We start from the raw sequence: 18773 nt of genomic DNA, 5'->3' as shown, positions 1-18773 counted from the left end.
ACTTTGGTTTTGGGCAGTCACGTTCCAGTATGTCAGGTAGCTTTCCTTTTGTTTTCTTATAACTGGTTTAAGTCCTATGGGTTTTCCGTCTGGTGGTTGTTCTTGCGTTTGTGCAAACTCAAGGTTTTTGTTTACAATGTATTAGTTGAAGACTTATACTATATAATTGTTCTAATGCTTACTATTGTCTGCGTGGCCTGCCTTTAGAGGGTTAAATCATTCAATTGTAATGCTTACCTCATAATGTTTTGATTTATGACTGGTCTTAGGTTTGGCGGAAGGGAGTGTGTCCTCCTACACCAGACCAGTGTGATGACATTCTGCCAGCTCAGCACAGTCAGTGATGCTAATCTCCAAACTCATTTGGCGAGCCAGCTAGACTAAACGGCCGTACCTCCTGTGGGCACCCGCAAGTGGAGGTGGGTACAATATAGATAATGTGTGTGTGTGTGTGTGTTTGTTACATTTTAAAATTGTGAAAAGAGCCAATCTACAAGCTCACAATGTGGAACAATTTACAATTTAGGCATTTAGCAGACGCTCTTAATCCAGAGCAATTTACATTAAGCAAGAACAAAAAGCATGGGAATACATCACATATATAAAATGCATTTATCAAGAACATGCGTAAGCTAACGTAACTAGAACATATCTATATAATGACACTATACTGTACATATAAACTATACATATATACTATACTATGCTGTACATAAATACTATGAAGTGCTATGACTACATACAATGCAAAAGTGGAAAAGTGACATATATACAGACATGGGTATAGGTTATAGTTAAACAGGCCTGAAGGAAATCTGCAGTCCATGGAGTGCCCCGCCCCCTTTCTAGTTAGACTTAATTCTGTGACTCTGAACTTATTACTATGGGGAGTGATGAATTTTCTTTGTGTGTGTGTGTGTGTGAGTGCGTGCGTGCGCCACTGCAATTTAGCTCCCTGAAATCAGTTTGATTGTTTGTGTATTCCCTCATCTGCGGGCAGTACGCTACACTGCAAAAAAATGCTGAGAGTTAATTTAAATGAATTCACACAGGATTCCTTAGAGTAGAGCTGAGAGGAATACATTATTCTGCTATAGGAGTCCAGCAGATTGCACCTCGACTACTACAGTGTTACACCAGTGCATTACTGACCTTCACAACCTCCCATAAAGCCATGTAATAACGTTGGTGGCCTTTAAGCTCTTTTTGATGTATCGTCCCTGGACTTTGCCCCGGGGCCTTATCCCGGGTTATTAGCTACTTCACTAAGTCCCTCACTATGCCGTATAGGTCTCATAATTACAACATAACGTCTTTGTGTGGTTATAATTAGACTTAATTCCGTGACTCTGAACTTATTAAGGCTATGGGGAGAGGGGTGATGAAAGTTCCCTGGGCCCGTGAGGATGAAAGGGAGCACTCTTTGTTCGAAAGGCCTTTTTGGCTTATGGCAGGGGTTCTCAACCCGTGGGTCGCGACCCCTCGGGGGGTCGCCAAATTATTTTAGGGGGTCCCCAAATTATTTTCAAAAAAAAAAAAAAGATTTATTTTTTAATTTTATTTTCACTTTTTTTCAAAAATAGCAGACCTACAAGCTCTTAGCGCGCCACTCGGTGGCGCGCTATGAGCTTGTAGATCTGCTATTTTTCAATAGCTAAATTATAACAATGCTTAAAACACCAAAAGGGGTTCCCGCCCAAAATGGTTTAAGGTTATTGTAGCAGTCAATTTATATTGGGGGTCGGGAGTGGGCGGGGCGGGGGTCCCGAGACATTGCCAAAGCATTTCCGGGGGTCCCCGGCCAAAAACGTTGAGAACCCCTGGCTTATGGTAAAGTTATTGGTGAGGTATAGGGAGAGCATTGGAAATTGAGGAATGCTGTGTTGACTTTACTCTAGCCAGGTCAATCTGGCAAAGATATGAAAACGAGAACAAAGGCAAGGTTATGCGACCCAGGCTACCTGGGCCTCACTTAATTAACCCATTTAGACCTGAATCAGATTCTACAAAATGTCTTCTAAATTGTGACGGTTTTCTGAAAAACATATGTTTCTATGTCATTGCGGTTCTCAAACTATTTCATGTCAAGGACCCCAAAAATATATATTGAATATACGTGTTTGGCCGCCGACCCCCTTCAGAAAATATTTTGTCCCAGGGACCCCCCAGAAGCAAAGATACCAGTTATAAACGTTCGCTGTGAAATAATAATATACCACATTTTGCACACATTTTCATGATCGCTATGAGCTTGTAGATCTAGTACATGAAAAAAAAGTCTTGTTTCCATTTAGGCCCTATGCAATCAATTCATAGACAATGGGATAAGTGATAAAGCCTTGGTTTATTTATTTTTCTCAGTGCTACTCTGGAAATGGAAGGGAATGTTGCGACCCTCTTAACCATTATAAATGGGCAAATACTGCCCTCTGGTGGTTTCATAGTAGAACTGTAAATTGATGCTGAAAGGATGCAGTGCTGGCGGTTAGGTCCTACATACAGTAGTCCTACATACAGTAGGACCTAACCGCCGAAACTCCGAAACTACAAATCATTTCAAAGTAAAAAGTTCCAGCATGTGTCTCCACAGTAAGCTGAATTATAAAAAGTGTGAATGGAGTTTCTAGGTGAAAGTGCTTTTTTGACGTGCCAATATCTGCCATTGAGCCCCATTGTGAATTTCTCAAATTTGAAAGCACTATATTTCTAAAACTATGAAACATTTCAAAGATTTCTTTTCAGGCAAACATGTCCACCGTAAGATGAACCTAAATAGTTTTGAATGGGGTTTCTAGGTGTAAGTATGTAGGCCTAGTAGCATGCCATTTGTGCTATTGCCATTGAGAATGCATTGGGCGTTTAAGTTAAATACGGGGGGGACATATTTTGACAGCAGAAACTGCCTGTCATAATTTCTCCCTATTCCAAAGCCCCCCCAGGTACATTATATATTTAAACTATTTTCAGCAATGGTACACTTATTTTTTCAGTGGGTAGATCTTGTTGAGCTGGTCATTTTGAAAGTAGATCTCACGTCATAAATGTGTGGGCACCCCTGCCAGGCTGCCATAGACTGTATATATATGTATGTATTACGACGCCATCAAGGCCCGCCAAAATACATTTTAGTCGACTAAATCAACTGTAGATTTAGTCGACTAAGATCTTATGATATTTACTCGACTAAAACTAGACTAACAGTAAAACATTCCAGGTGACTAAAAATGTGACTTAAACTAAATGAAAACTATTCAAGAGACTTATATGACTAAAACTATAAAATCTAAATTTGCTGTCAAAATCAACACTGAATACAACCATTATTATCTTAGAGCTCCTGTCCCACCCGGTCCCTCCTGGACACCCGACACTGTGTTTGATAGACACAAAGTGCCGGAAAGGCGCGGGAGCAACTTCCTCCTGCCAGCCCGGTTTGAGTATCCGTCCCCTGGGCCAAGGTTTTGCGTAACATAGGTGAGGGTTCCTCTTGATCAGGAGGTGCTGATAGATAGGTGGTCCCGGTGTCTAGCAGAGTGGATATAGGTGGTCCCTGTGCCTAGCAGAGTGGATATAGCTCTATATCTCTGGGGTCCGGTGTATGCCCTATACTGACCCCAGGCCGGGCTCTGGGGAGTACTCCATTTTATTTTTCTACTTTTAAGTAAAAGTATCAACACTGCAATGTAGAAATACAGGTAAAAGTTTGAAATTCAAAATGTACTTGAGTAACCTGTATATGCACCTGTTTGAGGTACTTATGTATTATGATCATCAATAGAGAAGAGAGGCAGATATCTCCCCTTGTGTGTATTGTACGTATATTGTCTTGTCTTGTTTTGTTTTCGGTTGTATGTATTGTCAATTGTTTCGTTTACATGTATGTTCGATTAAAATTCAATAAAACGTAAAAAAAAAAACAATGTACTTGAGTAAAAGTGCAATTGTATTGGCATCAAAATGTACTTTGAAGTAGCTACCAAAAGTAAAAGTACTCACTATATGCAGAATGTTGAAAGTTTTCAAATGTATACAAATATGTTGAAAATAGCAGATCAATCAGTGCGGTGCGATGCGGCTTGTGGCTATTTTCAAATGGCTGAAATGTATATAGGGCTGAAGGGGTTAATGTATGTGTTTTAATAATAATAAAAAATCTATAAAGTAACTATAGTAAGTACAATATTTGCCTCTGAGATGTAGTGGAGTAGTAAGTACAATATTTGCCTCTGAGATGTAGTGGAGTAGAAATAAAAGTATTGAAAATTGGAAATACTCAAGTAAAGTACAAATATCTCAAAATTGTACTTAAGTACAGTACTTAAGTAAATGTAGGCCTACTTAGTTATAGGGTCCAGAGGCAGGCAAGAGAAGAGGACACGTTCTTCGATGTGTGTCAAAAAGATGAATGTTTCATTGGGGGACACAAGTTATTGCGATTGGGAAGATTGTAAAAGTTTCCTTATCAAATAAATCTACAACCTTAAACACGTTCCCATCACAACTCGTTTTCAGCTTATATCTATATATTTGTTTTAAATTGAAGATTTTGGAACATTATCAAAAATCTAAAGTATCCACCATAATCCTTATAATAATCTTTTTTTTTAATAGGGCATGTTAAACAGCACTTCTGTGGCTTTGAGGAATGTTGGCATCAGCTGTCAAAGTGAACAAACAACTTTTAAACCAGCCCTTGTCAACACAACACAATCATATCTGATTACTCTTAATAATAACAATGGGAAATTCTCTGCACACCAAAAAAAACGAAAAAAAAACCCTATCAAGAGTTCAGCCAATGAAACGCAGTATTGTACAGAAACAAATATATATATATATATTTATTGGACTGACATCACAGCTGCTCTCTTTCGGTAATTTGTGCGTAAAAACAACAGGGTTAAGCAACTGCATGTTCTTACATTCTGGAAAGAACTTTGTTAACTAACTAGTAACGTTTAATGATACTAAGGCTAAGTTTCTAAATCATGAATGTATTTGTGATACTGTAGTTAAACCAACAGTATCCTATACACAAAGCATCCTATACATCCCACACACATTTGAAAGTATATGGAAACACTGGGGGGAAAAATACTGATCATACAGTACATACAAATAACACTTTCATGATGCTTTCTTTTGAATCTGCTCATGGTATATTAAATGATGAGCACAACAGCAATAGATTGATATAGAAATAGGACTATGCTTGGACAAAAGTGTCACTCGATGTCACCATTTCTTGGAATGTTGTTTCAGTATAGTATAGCCACGCTTCAGAGATCGCTACTACAGTGGAGTTTCTAAATAAAAGTCGACATGGCAACACTTTGTATGAAGCCCATGTATATAATGCATTATAAATGTACTTAGAATGTGTCAGTCTGCTACTCTGCTTATAACACAGTATAATTATAGCTATAAGCACTCATAAATATTCATACTGATTTATAACCATAACCATAACACATTATAAAACATAATTTAATGACTTATACTGTATCTATGGTCAATAAACTGGACACAGATTTATCTGTATCAGAGTAAATTATCATAGTTGTAATACATTATGATAATTTGCTAATGCATCATACTCCCAGTTATAATGCATTATAATGCAGCTGTTAGTCGTGCCAAGTCAAGTGGTCAGTGCTTAAAGTAAAATGTTCTGTGGGTTGTTGTTTATATGTTGTTGTAGGTTTATAATGCATTATAGACATGGGCTTCAGAGAATGTGTTATACCACATATCATGCAGGATTTTGCAGTGTATTTGGTCTTAGTTTTCAAGTCACAGTGATCTTGACATATCCTGATCCAGTGAATGACCAGTCTGCTCAAGGTGACCTGACAGTTTGATGAACACTCTGTGCCCAGTTCAATTTCCTGCTGAGCGCTGAAAACAACCTTATCTGATGTCATTTATTTTATTTGGCCAGTTTATTGGCCACTGACAGATCTAAAGACTGAATGTACACCTTTTGTACCTTTCTTTTCTTTGTCATACTTCACACGGGTGTGTTTAAGGGACACAGTATCGGTTTCCAAAAGTCCCATTTAGGCAAATCTGACAAAGCACTGATAGCTACTTATAGGCTGACATGAAATGTAGCTTATACCGGTAAATGCATCCACTTTCCAGTCTATGGCTGAGCTCAGACCTTTACTGCATTGCTGTATGCTTGTTGGATGAATGTTGTGTAGTGTCATGGCTGCCCCAATGCATTTCCAATGGAAGTCACATGGTTTGTAGTCCACATTTTGGACTACAAGCTGTTGTATGGCTTTCGGCTGTGTTTCGACTGCGCCCCTCCCCCTCATACAACACAAATGTTGTGTCAAACCATGTGACTCCCATTGGAAATGCATTGGGGCGGCCATGACACTACACAACATTCATCCAACAAGCATACAGCAATGCAGTAAAGGTCTGAGTGAGGCCTATGTGGTTGTTCAAGAGCATACATGATGTACAAAGTTACAGTATGTACTTTTCTGTGCTTTTTTAGACAGGGCAGTGTAGGAAGATGGTACATTGAGCAACAGCGGAGAGGAGGAACGACGTGCAACAACAGTTCTCCAGCCGGAATCGAACCGCGGGGACGCAATGCAGTGACTCGGTTCACCCACCGCCACACCACAGGTATGAAGTTTCTCCAACAGTTCTACGGGTGAATTAGCTGTGACGACCGCCAGTCTGCCACGCATATTCTCACGACAAGACGATGGCTCATTGTCACACGTAGGCATTCCTCCCAAACTGCCTGGACGCGTCCACTGGCTCTCCGGGGTCTTTGTGTGGGCTGGCGGCTGTTTTGATGTGCTTGTTGTGCCGCGTGGCGGTGGCGAAGGACGCGGTACCTCTGTAGGAGTACTCAGCCCTGTTATAAAACCACAACAAGTAATGCAGTTGTTCCCAAACGTTATCATGTCAAAGACCCCCAAATTGACACGTATCATGCCTATACGGACCCCCATTTGAAAAGACATGCCAGGGACCCCCATAAGAGAAGATTTTTACGGCAATGATTCTCAAGTCTCAACCATTTTAAGGACCCTCAGTTTGACATGCAATAGGCTACGGACTCCCATTTAATGGCATTTCTATCTCTGAGACCCCAATTTATAGTGTAAAATCAATGTTAATTTAACTCAGAGTGTACAAATGGAACCAAATGGACCCGTTTGAGAACCACTGAAGTAAAGAATACCAAATATGTCTGTTTTCCAACTGAAGAAACGCATGCTTTTTTTCTGCATGACCTACTCCAGTCCCTTTGGGAATTGACTTAAGTAAGCAAGACTTGGAGAGACTTGATCAGACAGTCCCTTTGATGCAGGGTTTATATGGATAAATTATCTCTCGATAAAACTATTTCTGAGATGAAATTGTCTCCCAAGTGTTTTCATTCGTCTGCCCTTCTTTTGCAATAATTTCAAAGTGAGCATTGGATTTGTATACTTTGGGGATCATCAATTAAAAATACAAAGGAAAACATGTTTCCTTTACTTTCATAGCATCAGCAGAAGTCAAAGTAAATAAATAATGTAGGGGTCAAGTGCCCCGCCATGAGGGACCAAACGTAACCTTCTGTGCGAGTGCATCCTCTACTCTTTGCACCAAAGCAGCCATCATAGCAACCATTCTGTTTTCTATCTTCTCCCATTGGGATACATCATGTGCATAAATGTCTATTTACATTGTTATGCTAATGAATGATACACAGCTATGTGATTTTACAGACAGTGGCCTTGTGGTTAGAGTGTCCGCCCTGAAACTGGGAGGTCGGGGTTCGATCCCCGGCCCGGGGTCATACCAAAGACTGTAAGAATGGGACCCAATGCCTCCCTGCTTGGCACTCAGCATCAATGGGTTGGATTGGGGGGGTCAAATCAATGAATCAAATAATTCCCGAGCACGTTACGGCTGCGGCTCACCACTCCAAGAGATGGGTCAATTGCGGAGAACAAATTTGACTGCTGTAAAGTGTGTGACAAATCGTATGACTTTGACTTTGATGATCTATGCTGTCTGAAGAGCCATAGCGACTGTCTTGAAGAGATCAAATCAATCTATATCCCGAGAACAACTGGTGCTGTTTTTTGGGGGGACTGATATCCGCATTAGCAGTACAACATTCTTATATACAGTGGTGGAAAAAAGTACTCAGAATTCAAAATGTTAAATTAATTGGCATCAAAATGTACTTAAAGTACCAAGAGTAAAAGTACTCATTATGCAGAATGTCCTGTTTCAATTTTTCAAATGTATATTAACCTTTTGAAAATAGCTGATCTACAAGCTCACAATGCGTCTCGTCGCAACACATTGTGAGCTTGTAGATCAGCTATTTCCAAATGGCCATAATGTATATACTGTAGGGCTGAAGTGGTTAATGTACGTATATGTTTTGTATTAATCAAAATCTACAAAGTAACTAGTAAAGTAGAAGTACTAGAAGAGTACTTCTACTCTTCTAGTACTATAATATTTTTGGCGCTGCTCTGCGGCGACATGGGCATAAGGGCTACGCTTGCATGCGGGCCCTTTTTTTTTTTTTTTTTAAGATATTTTTTTGCGGCTTACGCCTTTTTTTGAAGGGACAGACAGTAGGCTGACAGGAAACGGGAGAGAGATGGGGGAAGACATGCAGTAAAGGCCGTGTCGGGCTCGGGAGTCGAACCCGCGGCACACTGCGACTGGATTACCAGTCGTGTGCCCAGACGGTTACGCCACCGCCTGGGCCACATGCGGGCCCTTTGTCTAAGACAAATTTCTTCCTCGGGACTCGGGAGACAAATAATAAAGAACCTTGAACCTTGAACCTAGTACTATAATATTCTTTTAGTTTTGGGTCTGAGAGGCTAAATGTCATCAAATGGTGATCCGTGGCTCAAATGCTGAATAAATAATGGTCCTTGAAATTAAAAGGGAATTGAAAACCACTGCTGTAGAGCAAAGGTGGGCTGTCTGCTGTGCTCGAAATAACAACACACACCTATTCCCTAGATGAAATATTCTGACCCAGAATATTAAGAAGTATATATCACAGTCTTCTCAGATACAGTTTGTTTCCTTGATGCATGTGGCCAATAGCGCTTGCCTAAGCAACCCCCCCCCCCCCCCCCCCCCCCATTCATTCATTCAAGGTGACTTTTGCGTAAGTAATGTTGTCCACATTTTCAGGCTGCGACAAAGGAAACATTCAGCCGTCATCATTCATGTAACTTATCAAAATAATTGGAGTACAATTTCCTTTTAAATCCGCAGATTATGAGACAAGATGTTGAGAGAGATTGCTTTCTTTAAATGGCCACGCCATAATTTAGGTAAAATGACTCTACTGGGTTGCACTGCCCTGTCCCTCTAAATGAAATCGTCTGACATCAGCTTGTTGATTGCTCTCGACGATAGATGAGGCTGCAGATACATGGAAGTATAACCACCCACTCATGTTAATGTTATTGTAAAGAAAAGCAGCTTGCCTGTTACTGACGCCGTCCGATAAGGATAGACAGAATACGAATCCTCCGAGGATACACAGCACCGACCCGGCCCAGCCGATGAAGAGGGCTGCTCCCAGCTCAAATCTAGACACAAACCACGAGGCAAACTAAAACTTTTTAACTTCCAAGTTTTACTCGATCAATGAAGCAGGAAGTAGGAACATCTCAAAATACAAATTTAAATAAAATTGTGCCGGTGAGATAAAAATTAAAAAAATAAAAATAAACCAAGGGCCTTAACATTGAAACTGATCACTTATTCCAAAGAAATAAAATGGACCAAAAAATAAAGCAAAAATAGAAAACATATATACATTTTAACTCAAACAAACAAAAAACAGTAAGCACATGAAACCCAGTATCCCTTTTCTGAGCATAGGCAAAAGTTCAGCCAAACATTCTGGAGAAAAAGTAGATACAGTACTTGTAACAGTAGTACAAGTTGAGAGGTCAGCTATTTTCACTAATTGGTGTACAAATCAATGAAGTATATATGGTTTAAGTAGTTAAGATATAATTTACACAAACTGTGACATTACACTGTAAATGTAATCAATCCCCACCACTTACTTCTGCGCGTAGAAGAGTGGGTCAAAGAAGTCAGTTGTAATCCTGTGAGCATATATGGAGTACGCTGTCATGCTGCACAGCCCTGCAAGCAGAAAGGTGGAGAGAGGACACATTATTCTTGAGTCCGGTTAATACCCAGAGGCGATACGGTAGTTATTAATGCAGTAAGTTGAGTCATCAGAGCATCTCACATTATTACAAAGTCTACTTCAGTGCTTCTGAAATGTGTTGTTCATGGACACTCAGGTTGAGAGCATCCCAAATGGACCCTTACAGGTCTGTAACTCTGAGAGTGTAGAAATTGTAAGGGATTTGGATCCATTTATACACTCTCAGCGTTGTGGGGGTGCTTGAAATTTTTTTTTTGGGAACCATTGGTACACTGACATTACAAAGTAAGTTCAATCAATGCAGTCTGGCAATATTCACCCTTTAAGTCCAGAGACAGAAGTGTATATACAACATAGGGGAAGCTTTACCGCTAAGAATGAAGTGAAAGCCGGAGAGGACAGTTAGACGGGCTTTGGTGATCTTTGAGCCCCCGATTTTCGTGCACTTCATTCCCACTAAGGCCAGGGTGGCTCCGAAGAAACCCAAAATAACTGAAGCAATCATCAGGCTCCGACACACCTGGATATAGGCTAAAGACAAACGGACAGACAGACATACAGACATATTGAGTGAGTGATTGATTGATTGATTGATTCATTGATTCATTGATTCATTGATTCATTGATTCATTGATTCATTGATTCATTGATTCATTGATTGATTCATTGCAGAATGGAGAGAGAGAAACAGACAGCACAAGATAATACGAGAAGGGATGTTTTTTTGTCACATTTCCATTCACATCAGTGGCACGGTCTCACTGTAAAAGACTATTTATTATCCATCTCAGGTCTATAAGTCACTAACATTTACACAACGAGGGTGGTGATTTCCCCTTATCTCCAAAACAAGGTAACATTTCCTTTGTCCACAAATGACCTCTGGGAGACTACATGACTTTCTCCAATTCCTCCAGGGTGGGCACATTGCATCCTTAAGCAACACACCTCCTTTCATGGCTGATTAGCATTTCATTCTGTCACGAAGAACGAGTGACCCCCCCCGTGCATGACTTTCTCAAATGGCTCGGATTCGGAACACATTAGGAGAACTGTATCCATCCATGCTTCGCTCGGCCCGTTCAATGAAATGTGGCGAGTTGAATGTTAAACGTGCTGCTTCATGGACTGCATCCAGACTGGCAGTGTAGCGGGGCAGCTAGCGGGGGGTGTCCAGTTCCAAATGCGCTTGTTTACAATGGTAGTCATTCATCCAAATGAAAACAGGTGCTTTAAGATTCTAGGTCTTTTTTATGTATACGGAATGCAGATGGGATGCAGAATACAAACAACCCAAACAACACACTGTGGTAGCCTACGTACATGTTCTGGCTGACCAGAGCTGACCCCACACATGCAGTGTAGCACAATAACCAATAAGTGGTAATAATAAGAATAATCATAATAGTGCAATGAATAAAAAGCTTATTTTGCTAGTACTAGTACTACTCTGTTAATAACAACAATAATAATCATAATAATAATGATAATAGTCCTTTTTAGTTAACTAAGCCAGTGGTTCCCAAACCTTTTTATGTCAAAGACCCTCAAATTGACACTAATTTGCCCGCGGACCCCCATTTGAATATGCCAGGTACCTCCATGAGAGGAGATTTTTACGGCTCTAGCAGTGATTCTCAACCCGTTTAATTTCAGTGACCCCCCAGTTTGACATGAATTAGGCTACGGACCCCCATTTAATGGCATTTCTATCTCTGAGACCCCAATGTATATTGTAAAATCAATGTTAATTTAACTCTGAGAGTGTACAAACGGGTCCATTTGGTTCCATTTGTACACTACAGACCCATAAGGGTCCATTTGTTTTCCAAACTATCATTTAGCTGGGGACCCCCTGGAAGTGCCTCAAGGACCCCTGGGGGTCCCCGGACCCCACTGTGAGAACCACTGAACTAAGCTGTACCTTGCACTCACCGTCCAGAGCCAGCATGGAAGGGAAGTCCTTGCAGTTGGAGACGCCGGTGGAGTCGGTCACGCAGGTCTTCCACAGGTTGGACCAGAAGGTTGCCGTGGTGATGACCGTGCCGTCCACCGAGGACACCTTCCAGTAGTCGGTGGGCAGCGTGGAGGACACCAGGATCCAGCCCGAGATGGTGAGCAGGAAGGCCACCATCTCCGTGGCCATGTTCCCCATGATGAGTCCCTCGGTCTGCTGGGAGGTGAGGGTCACAAGGTGTGGATCTGTCTCCGAGGAGAGAGGGACGCTCACTCTCTGCCTCTCTTTCTCTCACTCTCTCTCACTGTATGTCATCTTTCTGTCTTTCCTCTCTCTCTCTCACTCTCTCTCTCTCTCTCTCTCTCTCCCTGTGCCTCTCTCTCTGTGCCTCTCTCTTCGCGCACGCACGCGCCCACGCACGCATCCTATATCTATATTAGGATTAAGTCCCTTGCTTAGAACCCCTCCCCATCTTGTCTATCATTCTCTCTACACCCCACCCCCCCCCCCCCCCCCACCCCCCCCCCCCCTCTCTCTCTCTCTGGTCAGACATGATAAGGCTAAAGACACACAGAGGCGTTTCAGAGAACAGGTGCAGAGAGGGTGTGCGCACTGCGCACGCAGCGCAGGTACAAATATGTGAGTGGTCTTTCTGCTATCCAAGCCTAATGTCTGGCACAGTTGCTGCCTTCAGGAAGGAGATATGGTCAGACTGAAGAGGTCTTTTGTCCATCAATCAACTCTGAGGCTTAATCAGGATTTTGGCCAGAACTAGACTGAACTGTGGACATTGCTTTCTGCCCTTATGTTCTCTATGTATGTAACTGTATTTTATTTCTATTTTTTGTCCTGTGTTATGTCAAATGTGTATATGTGTTGCATACAAGGCCGCTGGGTCGCAAAACGAATTTCAGTGCGAACTGACAATAAAGTAATATATCATATCATATCTCTGTTCACTACGACTTTTTGGCAGGTCGACTCGGTGAAAAGCACTCATGAGAAAGCAGCAGTGACGATGCCATGCCTCTGCATTCCTGCACACACACACACACACACACACACACACACACACACACACACACACACACACACACACACACACACACAGGCATTTGCACACTCAAGACGTGTACATGTAAGCAGTAGGCACATGCATTCTTTACAAACACACTGGTCGAGTGTCTGGCGTAAGTGTGTGCGAGTGTGCGTGCGTGCGTGCATGCATGCGCGTGTACGTGCGTGCGTGCGTGCGTGCATGCATGCGCGTGTACGTGCATTCATGTCTGTCAATTTCCATCATTACAAGACAAGGAACATAGAGATGGACAATCTCATGGAATGGAAAAAATATATGAAGTGCATAATGGTTTTGCTACATTATCTCTCAAATACACATGAACATTATCATAACATGAAAACAGTGAAATTAGTCGTTTAACACTAAAAAACTCAAAACATCCTCCCATTATGCTCAGTTCATAGCGCTATAGCCTCACCTAATGGTGGACCATTATGCTCAGTTCATAGCGCTATAGCCTCACCTAATGGTGGACCATTATGCTCAGTTCATAGCGCTATAGCCTCACCTAATGGTGAACCACTATGCTCAGTTCATAGCGCTATAGCCTCACCTAATGGTGGTCCATTATGCTCAGTTCATAGCGCTATAGCCTCACCTAATGGTGGTCCATTATGCTCAGTTCATAGTGCTATAGCCTCACCTAATGGTGGACCATTATGCTCAGTTCATAGTGCTATAGCCTCACCTAATGGTGGACCATTATGCTCAGTTCATAGTGCTATAGCCTCACCTAATGGTGGACCGCTATGCTCAGTTCATAGCGCTATAGCCTCACCTAATGGTGGACCACTATGCTCAGTTCATAGTGCTATAGCCTCACCTAATGGTGGACCATTATGCTCAGTTCATAGTGCTATAGCCTCACCTAATGGTGGACCACTATGCTCAGTTCATAGTGCTATAGCCTCACCTAATGGTGGACCATTATGCTCAGTTCATAGTGCTATAGCCTCACCTAATGGTGGACCACTATACTCTGTTCATAGTGCTATAGCCTCACCTAATGGTGGACCGGAGTCATTGTCACAAACAACAAAATACATCTTGTTTCTCTGTTTTTGTGTACTTTTAGTCTTTTACTGTATATGCAGATACACTTCAGGCTGTAGAAATTGGCCCAGTCAATTGTAAATGGGACACGGCCCATTCTCTCCGGTGCTCCGACTATAAGATCATGTGGAAACAATCAGATTTTGTATCAATTAAGCGAAATGTTAAGATGACACCCTTGTTGCCTTTGCCAGTGGGTGACACACTAACGAGATAACGAGCTGGTGACCTCAGACAAGGGCTCCTCCAGCAAACACTACCCTGGTGAGGTTTCAATACTCGCTTTGTTCCACCAACAAATGTTTGTTGTTGTTAGATCAACTCATTATGTGAAATCAAATGTGTGCGTGTGTGTGTGCGTGTGTGTGTGCGTGCGTGCGTGCGTGTGTGCGTGTGTGCGTGTGTGCGTGCGTGCGTGCACGGTTGTGCCTGTTGTGTGTATGCACATGCAAAACTTAACTTGTCTGTCGTGAGTCGTGACCTCAGCAAATTGACCTTAATTGTTCTGTCCTCTTTTCATTCACTCTAATGGTTGTCTGTCAATGCAAGAACAATACTGGGAGGGTTGGAGAGAGAGAGAGAGAGACTTTTGTTATGTTGTTATTATGACATTGAAGATATTTAACTTATGACACTACTTTCAAACTAGGGGGTTTTAAGTACCACATTGAACCACATGTCATGCACCCGTTGCACCCTCGTGTCATTCTCTGGCAAACATTCTGCAAAAATAAGCAATTTTGTTATGACATTGAAGATACTTATGACACTACTTTCAAACTAGGGGTTTTTAAGTACCATGTCATTATTCTCTGGAAAACAATACTGCAAAAATAGTCAATCTACAAGCTCACAACGCTTCGCATTGTGATGTGTTGCAAGCTTGTAGATCGTCTATTTTGGGGGAAGAGGTTTGAGGGGGTACTCTGGACGGTCAATGAAGTATAGGGTTTAACCACTTGAACCCCAGCATCCATATTCTGAGAGGAACATTAGCCAAACATAGCCGATCTACAAGCTAACAACGTGTCGCAATGCAACACATTGTGAGCTTGTAGATCAGCTAGATTTGGAGAAGGGATTTGGTGTAGATGGAAAAAAAAGAGTTCCAAGTACTGAGCCAACAAAGGTCCAGTCTAGACTTGTCTAGAGGGTTTACATTGTGAAAAGGTTAAGTACGGTAACATATCTGGTGGGAAGACAAAGACACAACAGCATTCATTCAAGTAAGGAACAAGATGCACAGTGAACTTCCTATGATGTGGTTTTTACCCAGAAACAGCGAGCAGTGGTGGCTGATTCTGAGCACGTACAGACGTCGGAGTGCTTGGCTTTGCAGTGTCTTGTGGCGTGTCGTTTATGTACAGTTACGAGACTGATTAAAAGTCAAAAGTTAAATGATAAAGTTGCGAGCGAAAGACCTTTGACAAGCACTTTAATCAGGCTGTTTACTGTCATATACTGTGGTGACCTGTGAAAATAAATCTTTATTCAGTTCGCAGAAGGCCCTAAAGGATCTTTTTTGTTTTTGTCCCTTGGGTGCAGAAAAACACATGCCGTATAGGCTACATACGTATGTGGGGGAAACTCTTGATTTTGTGAAAATAAATCTTGTGATTGCGGTTGAAATTCCACGGCCGCCCGTTGTATGCTGTTTGTGTAACCTGTTTGTGTTTCTTGTAACCACTGAAGTTTTAATAACAATGTCTCTTCTTTCATTATTATAGGGATTTGCATGAGGGCTGACGTACTGCTGCCTGGAAAGCAGAGAGGGAGGGGACTCGGGGGGGTTATGGGGAGCACAGTGGAACTATCTGGCAGCACTAGCTGCATCTATTTCAGTGGTTCTCAAGCTGTGGGTCGGGACAGCCAGGGGGTCCCCACATGATTTTTTTGGGGTGTCCCCAGATGACGTTAAGTGTATACACGTATACATACATATTGTAGGCTACTGCTGTTGCGGCTGTGGCTCAGGAGGTAGAGCAGGTCGTCCAATGATCCATGGGTCGGCGGTTCGAATCCCGGCTCCTCCTGTCTACATGTCGAAGTGTCCTTGGGCAAGACACTGAACCCCAAATTGCTCCCGATGTGCTGGTTGGTACCTTGCATGGCTTCCGCTGCAATCGGTGTATGAATGTGTGTGTGAATGGGTGAATGTAATGCACAATCTATGTAAAGCGCCTTGGATAAAGGCGCTATATAAATGCACCATTTACCATTTATGTATTGTATTTGATGTTATGTTATGTTAGATAATGTTACACACTGTAGTATATGGCTAACTAGAACAGTGTTAATGAGGCATCAGATCTGTCTTTTCCAATCAACTGACATTTCATACTGATAATTATTTTTCTTTTTTAAACAACACTATTTGAACACTTTGAACACATGTTTCTCCTATTGCGGACAGAGGGATTTCCTGTCCACAAGAGGGCGCCATTCAGTCACATTTGGACACTCATGCCCCCTGTTTCTACACCATGGCCCATTTCACCACCTGCTTGCAACTGAAACATCACTTTTGATACGTGAGTAATCCTGAGATCATAGTTTCGTAAAGCTAACCCATATACTCCTGTTTCATGTGTTTCAGTTGTAATATAGCTGGGTGGTCGTAATTCAGTTCACCTCACCTACCCCCCTTTTCCCCTCACTGTATATGTTTCTTTTCCCTTTTTACCTCCATTATGATGAATTCCTGTACTGTTCTTTGTCTATATAGAAGTGTCTATTTGTACGTCTCTAAATGTTTTGATGAATTGAACATGGTGGACCCTGTTGTAAACAAGTGTAATGCTTAATTGTGTCGTCCACTCACAGTTAACAGCCTTTGTATTGAGTTTGTGCTTGAAATGTACTGTAATTCTGCAAACTGTTAATACAATTTTCAATCAATCAATCAAACCTCCAGTGGTGGAAAGTAACTAAGTACATTTACTTAAGTACTACAAATACCAAATTTTGAGGTGTTTGTACTTTACTTGAGTATTTCCAATTTCCAGTACTTTTACTTCTACTCCACTACATCTCGGATGCAAATATTGTAGGCTACTTCTAGGCTACTCCACTACATTTATTTGAAAACTTTAGTTACAGTTACTTTGTAGATTTTGTTTCTTATTACAAAACTAGACCGGTGCCCGGCTGTAGAGCACCGAGTCGCTATAACGAATGGAAGTTGGAAATCCATGCCCCACCTGGCTACGCAATACCCGCTGTAGTGTACCCGTGTCAGAGAACCCGTTCCACCCAGAGCCATCTAATAGAAGAGTTACGATATTGAGGGGGTAGAAACCGAGCGCACGAGCGCTGTTCATGCAGCCTGAACTGAGACGAGCTGGAGTTGGAAATACATTGTTTTCAACGAGGGCGGCGCAAATAAGAGCTATTTTAAGCATGCGTGCAACATGACAACTGTTTTAAAGTATTGTGCAGTAACAACTAAAGTCTCTTTAATGTTTATGTTGTACTATTACTACAAAACAATCTAAAATAAAGGGATTTAAGATCATTAAAGCTGGGCTGTTGCCTGGGTCCAATGCATTTCTGCCTACTTCCGGTCCAGGACTCGGTTCAGGTTGTCCCCATTCTCAATAGAAGTCTATGTAGGAGAGCCGCCATTGGACTGGTCCCATGAAGTGAACGCAGTTGCGTAACTCTGTCTATATCTATGGCTCTGGTTCCACCCATCTGTCTGTGTCCCTTTTATGCCCATACATGGAGATTTCTGTATCTGTCTCTGTGTCCCTTTATTACTATATATGGAGTTCTGTCAGGCATGCCCAAATATGAAGTGTTGTGATGTTAGAACAGGCCAGCTCCACTGTTATATGGAGCCTGGGCAGGGGCCCTGTCCAGAGCCCGGGCAGAGGCCTCTTGTGGCGGTTCTGGACAACCGTGGGTCCGACCGACTCGACACAGAGCACTTCACTCCCTGTGGGGGTGTGGAGCGCGTCACACGCGTGTGTCGAATTTGAAGTCGAATTTGAAATGCGACGCATTATGAGCTTGTAGATCTGCTATTTTCGAAATATTTTTATAAATTTGAAAACTTGAAGTGGGACATTTTGCACAATGAGTACTTTAAGTACATTTTGATACCAATACTTTTGTATTTTTACATTGCAGCATTGATACTTTTACTTAAAGTAAAAAATATGAGTACTTTTTCCACCACAGCTCACCTTGTGTTACAAAGAACAGTAGCTACAGCCTAGTGTCTTTTTGCATGGATGGTAAAGTGTATTAAAGTTTATTTCCATTTATTTTTTAATCCTCCATTTTGACCCACTGTATATAGGCTATATTTTTTTCAGCCAAGGGATTGAGGCCAAAACAGAGTGATGAATCAGCAGAGAATTAGCTAGGTGAAGACAGGCCTAGAATCTACTCCAAGGGCTTTGGTTTTAAGAGAGGATGACGGGGTATGTCCTCAAGTTTCTTTATAGTTTATTTAGGCAAGTTGCAGACTCTTAGCTCTTTTCTTCTTA

At 41.8% G+C, this 18773-nt stretch overlaps 1 protein-coding gene and 1 long non-coding RNA gene across 2 annotated transcripts; one reads left to right on the top strand and one right to left on the bottom strand.

Moving 5' to 3' along the window:
• The first annotated feature begins 279 nt into the window (after nt 1-279).
• Nucleotides 280-12268, top strand: LOC306917528. Its single transcript, XR_013789202.1, has 3 exons — nt 280-419; nt 6512-6645; nt 12132-12268. It is a non-coding gene; the product is annotated as an uncharacterized lncRNA (long non-coding RNA).
• LOC306917527 (claudin-10-like) lies at nt 10076-12609 on the bottom strand (the record flags this gene model as incomplete). The annotated part of the gene is made up of 3 exons (XM_079495808.1): nt 12125-12609; nt 10559-10720; nt 10076-10161 (listed from the first exon to the last, which is right to left on the bottom strand). Exons 1-3 carry the CDS (start codon nt 12342-12344, stop codon nt 10076-10078), a joined length of 468 nt encoding a protein of 155 aa, XP_079351934.1. The 5' UTR covers nt 12345-12609.
• Between the last annotated feature and the right edge of the window lie 6164 nt (nt 12610-18773).

This window comes from Electrona antarctica (assembly GCF_951216825.1).
Source record: "Electrona antarctica genome assembly, chromosome: 24".
Lineage (NCBI taxonomy): Eukaryota > Metazoa > Chordata > Actinopteri > Myctophiformes > Myctophidae > Electrona > Electrona antarctica.
Note: the sequence above shows the minus strand (reverse complement) of the source record. Positions and strands in the feature narration are given on the sequence as shown.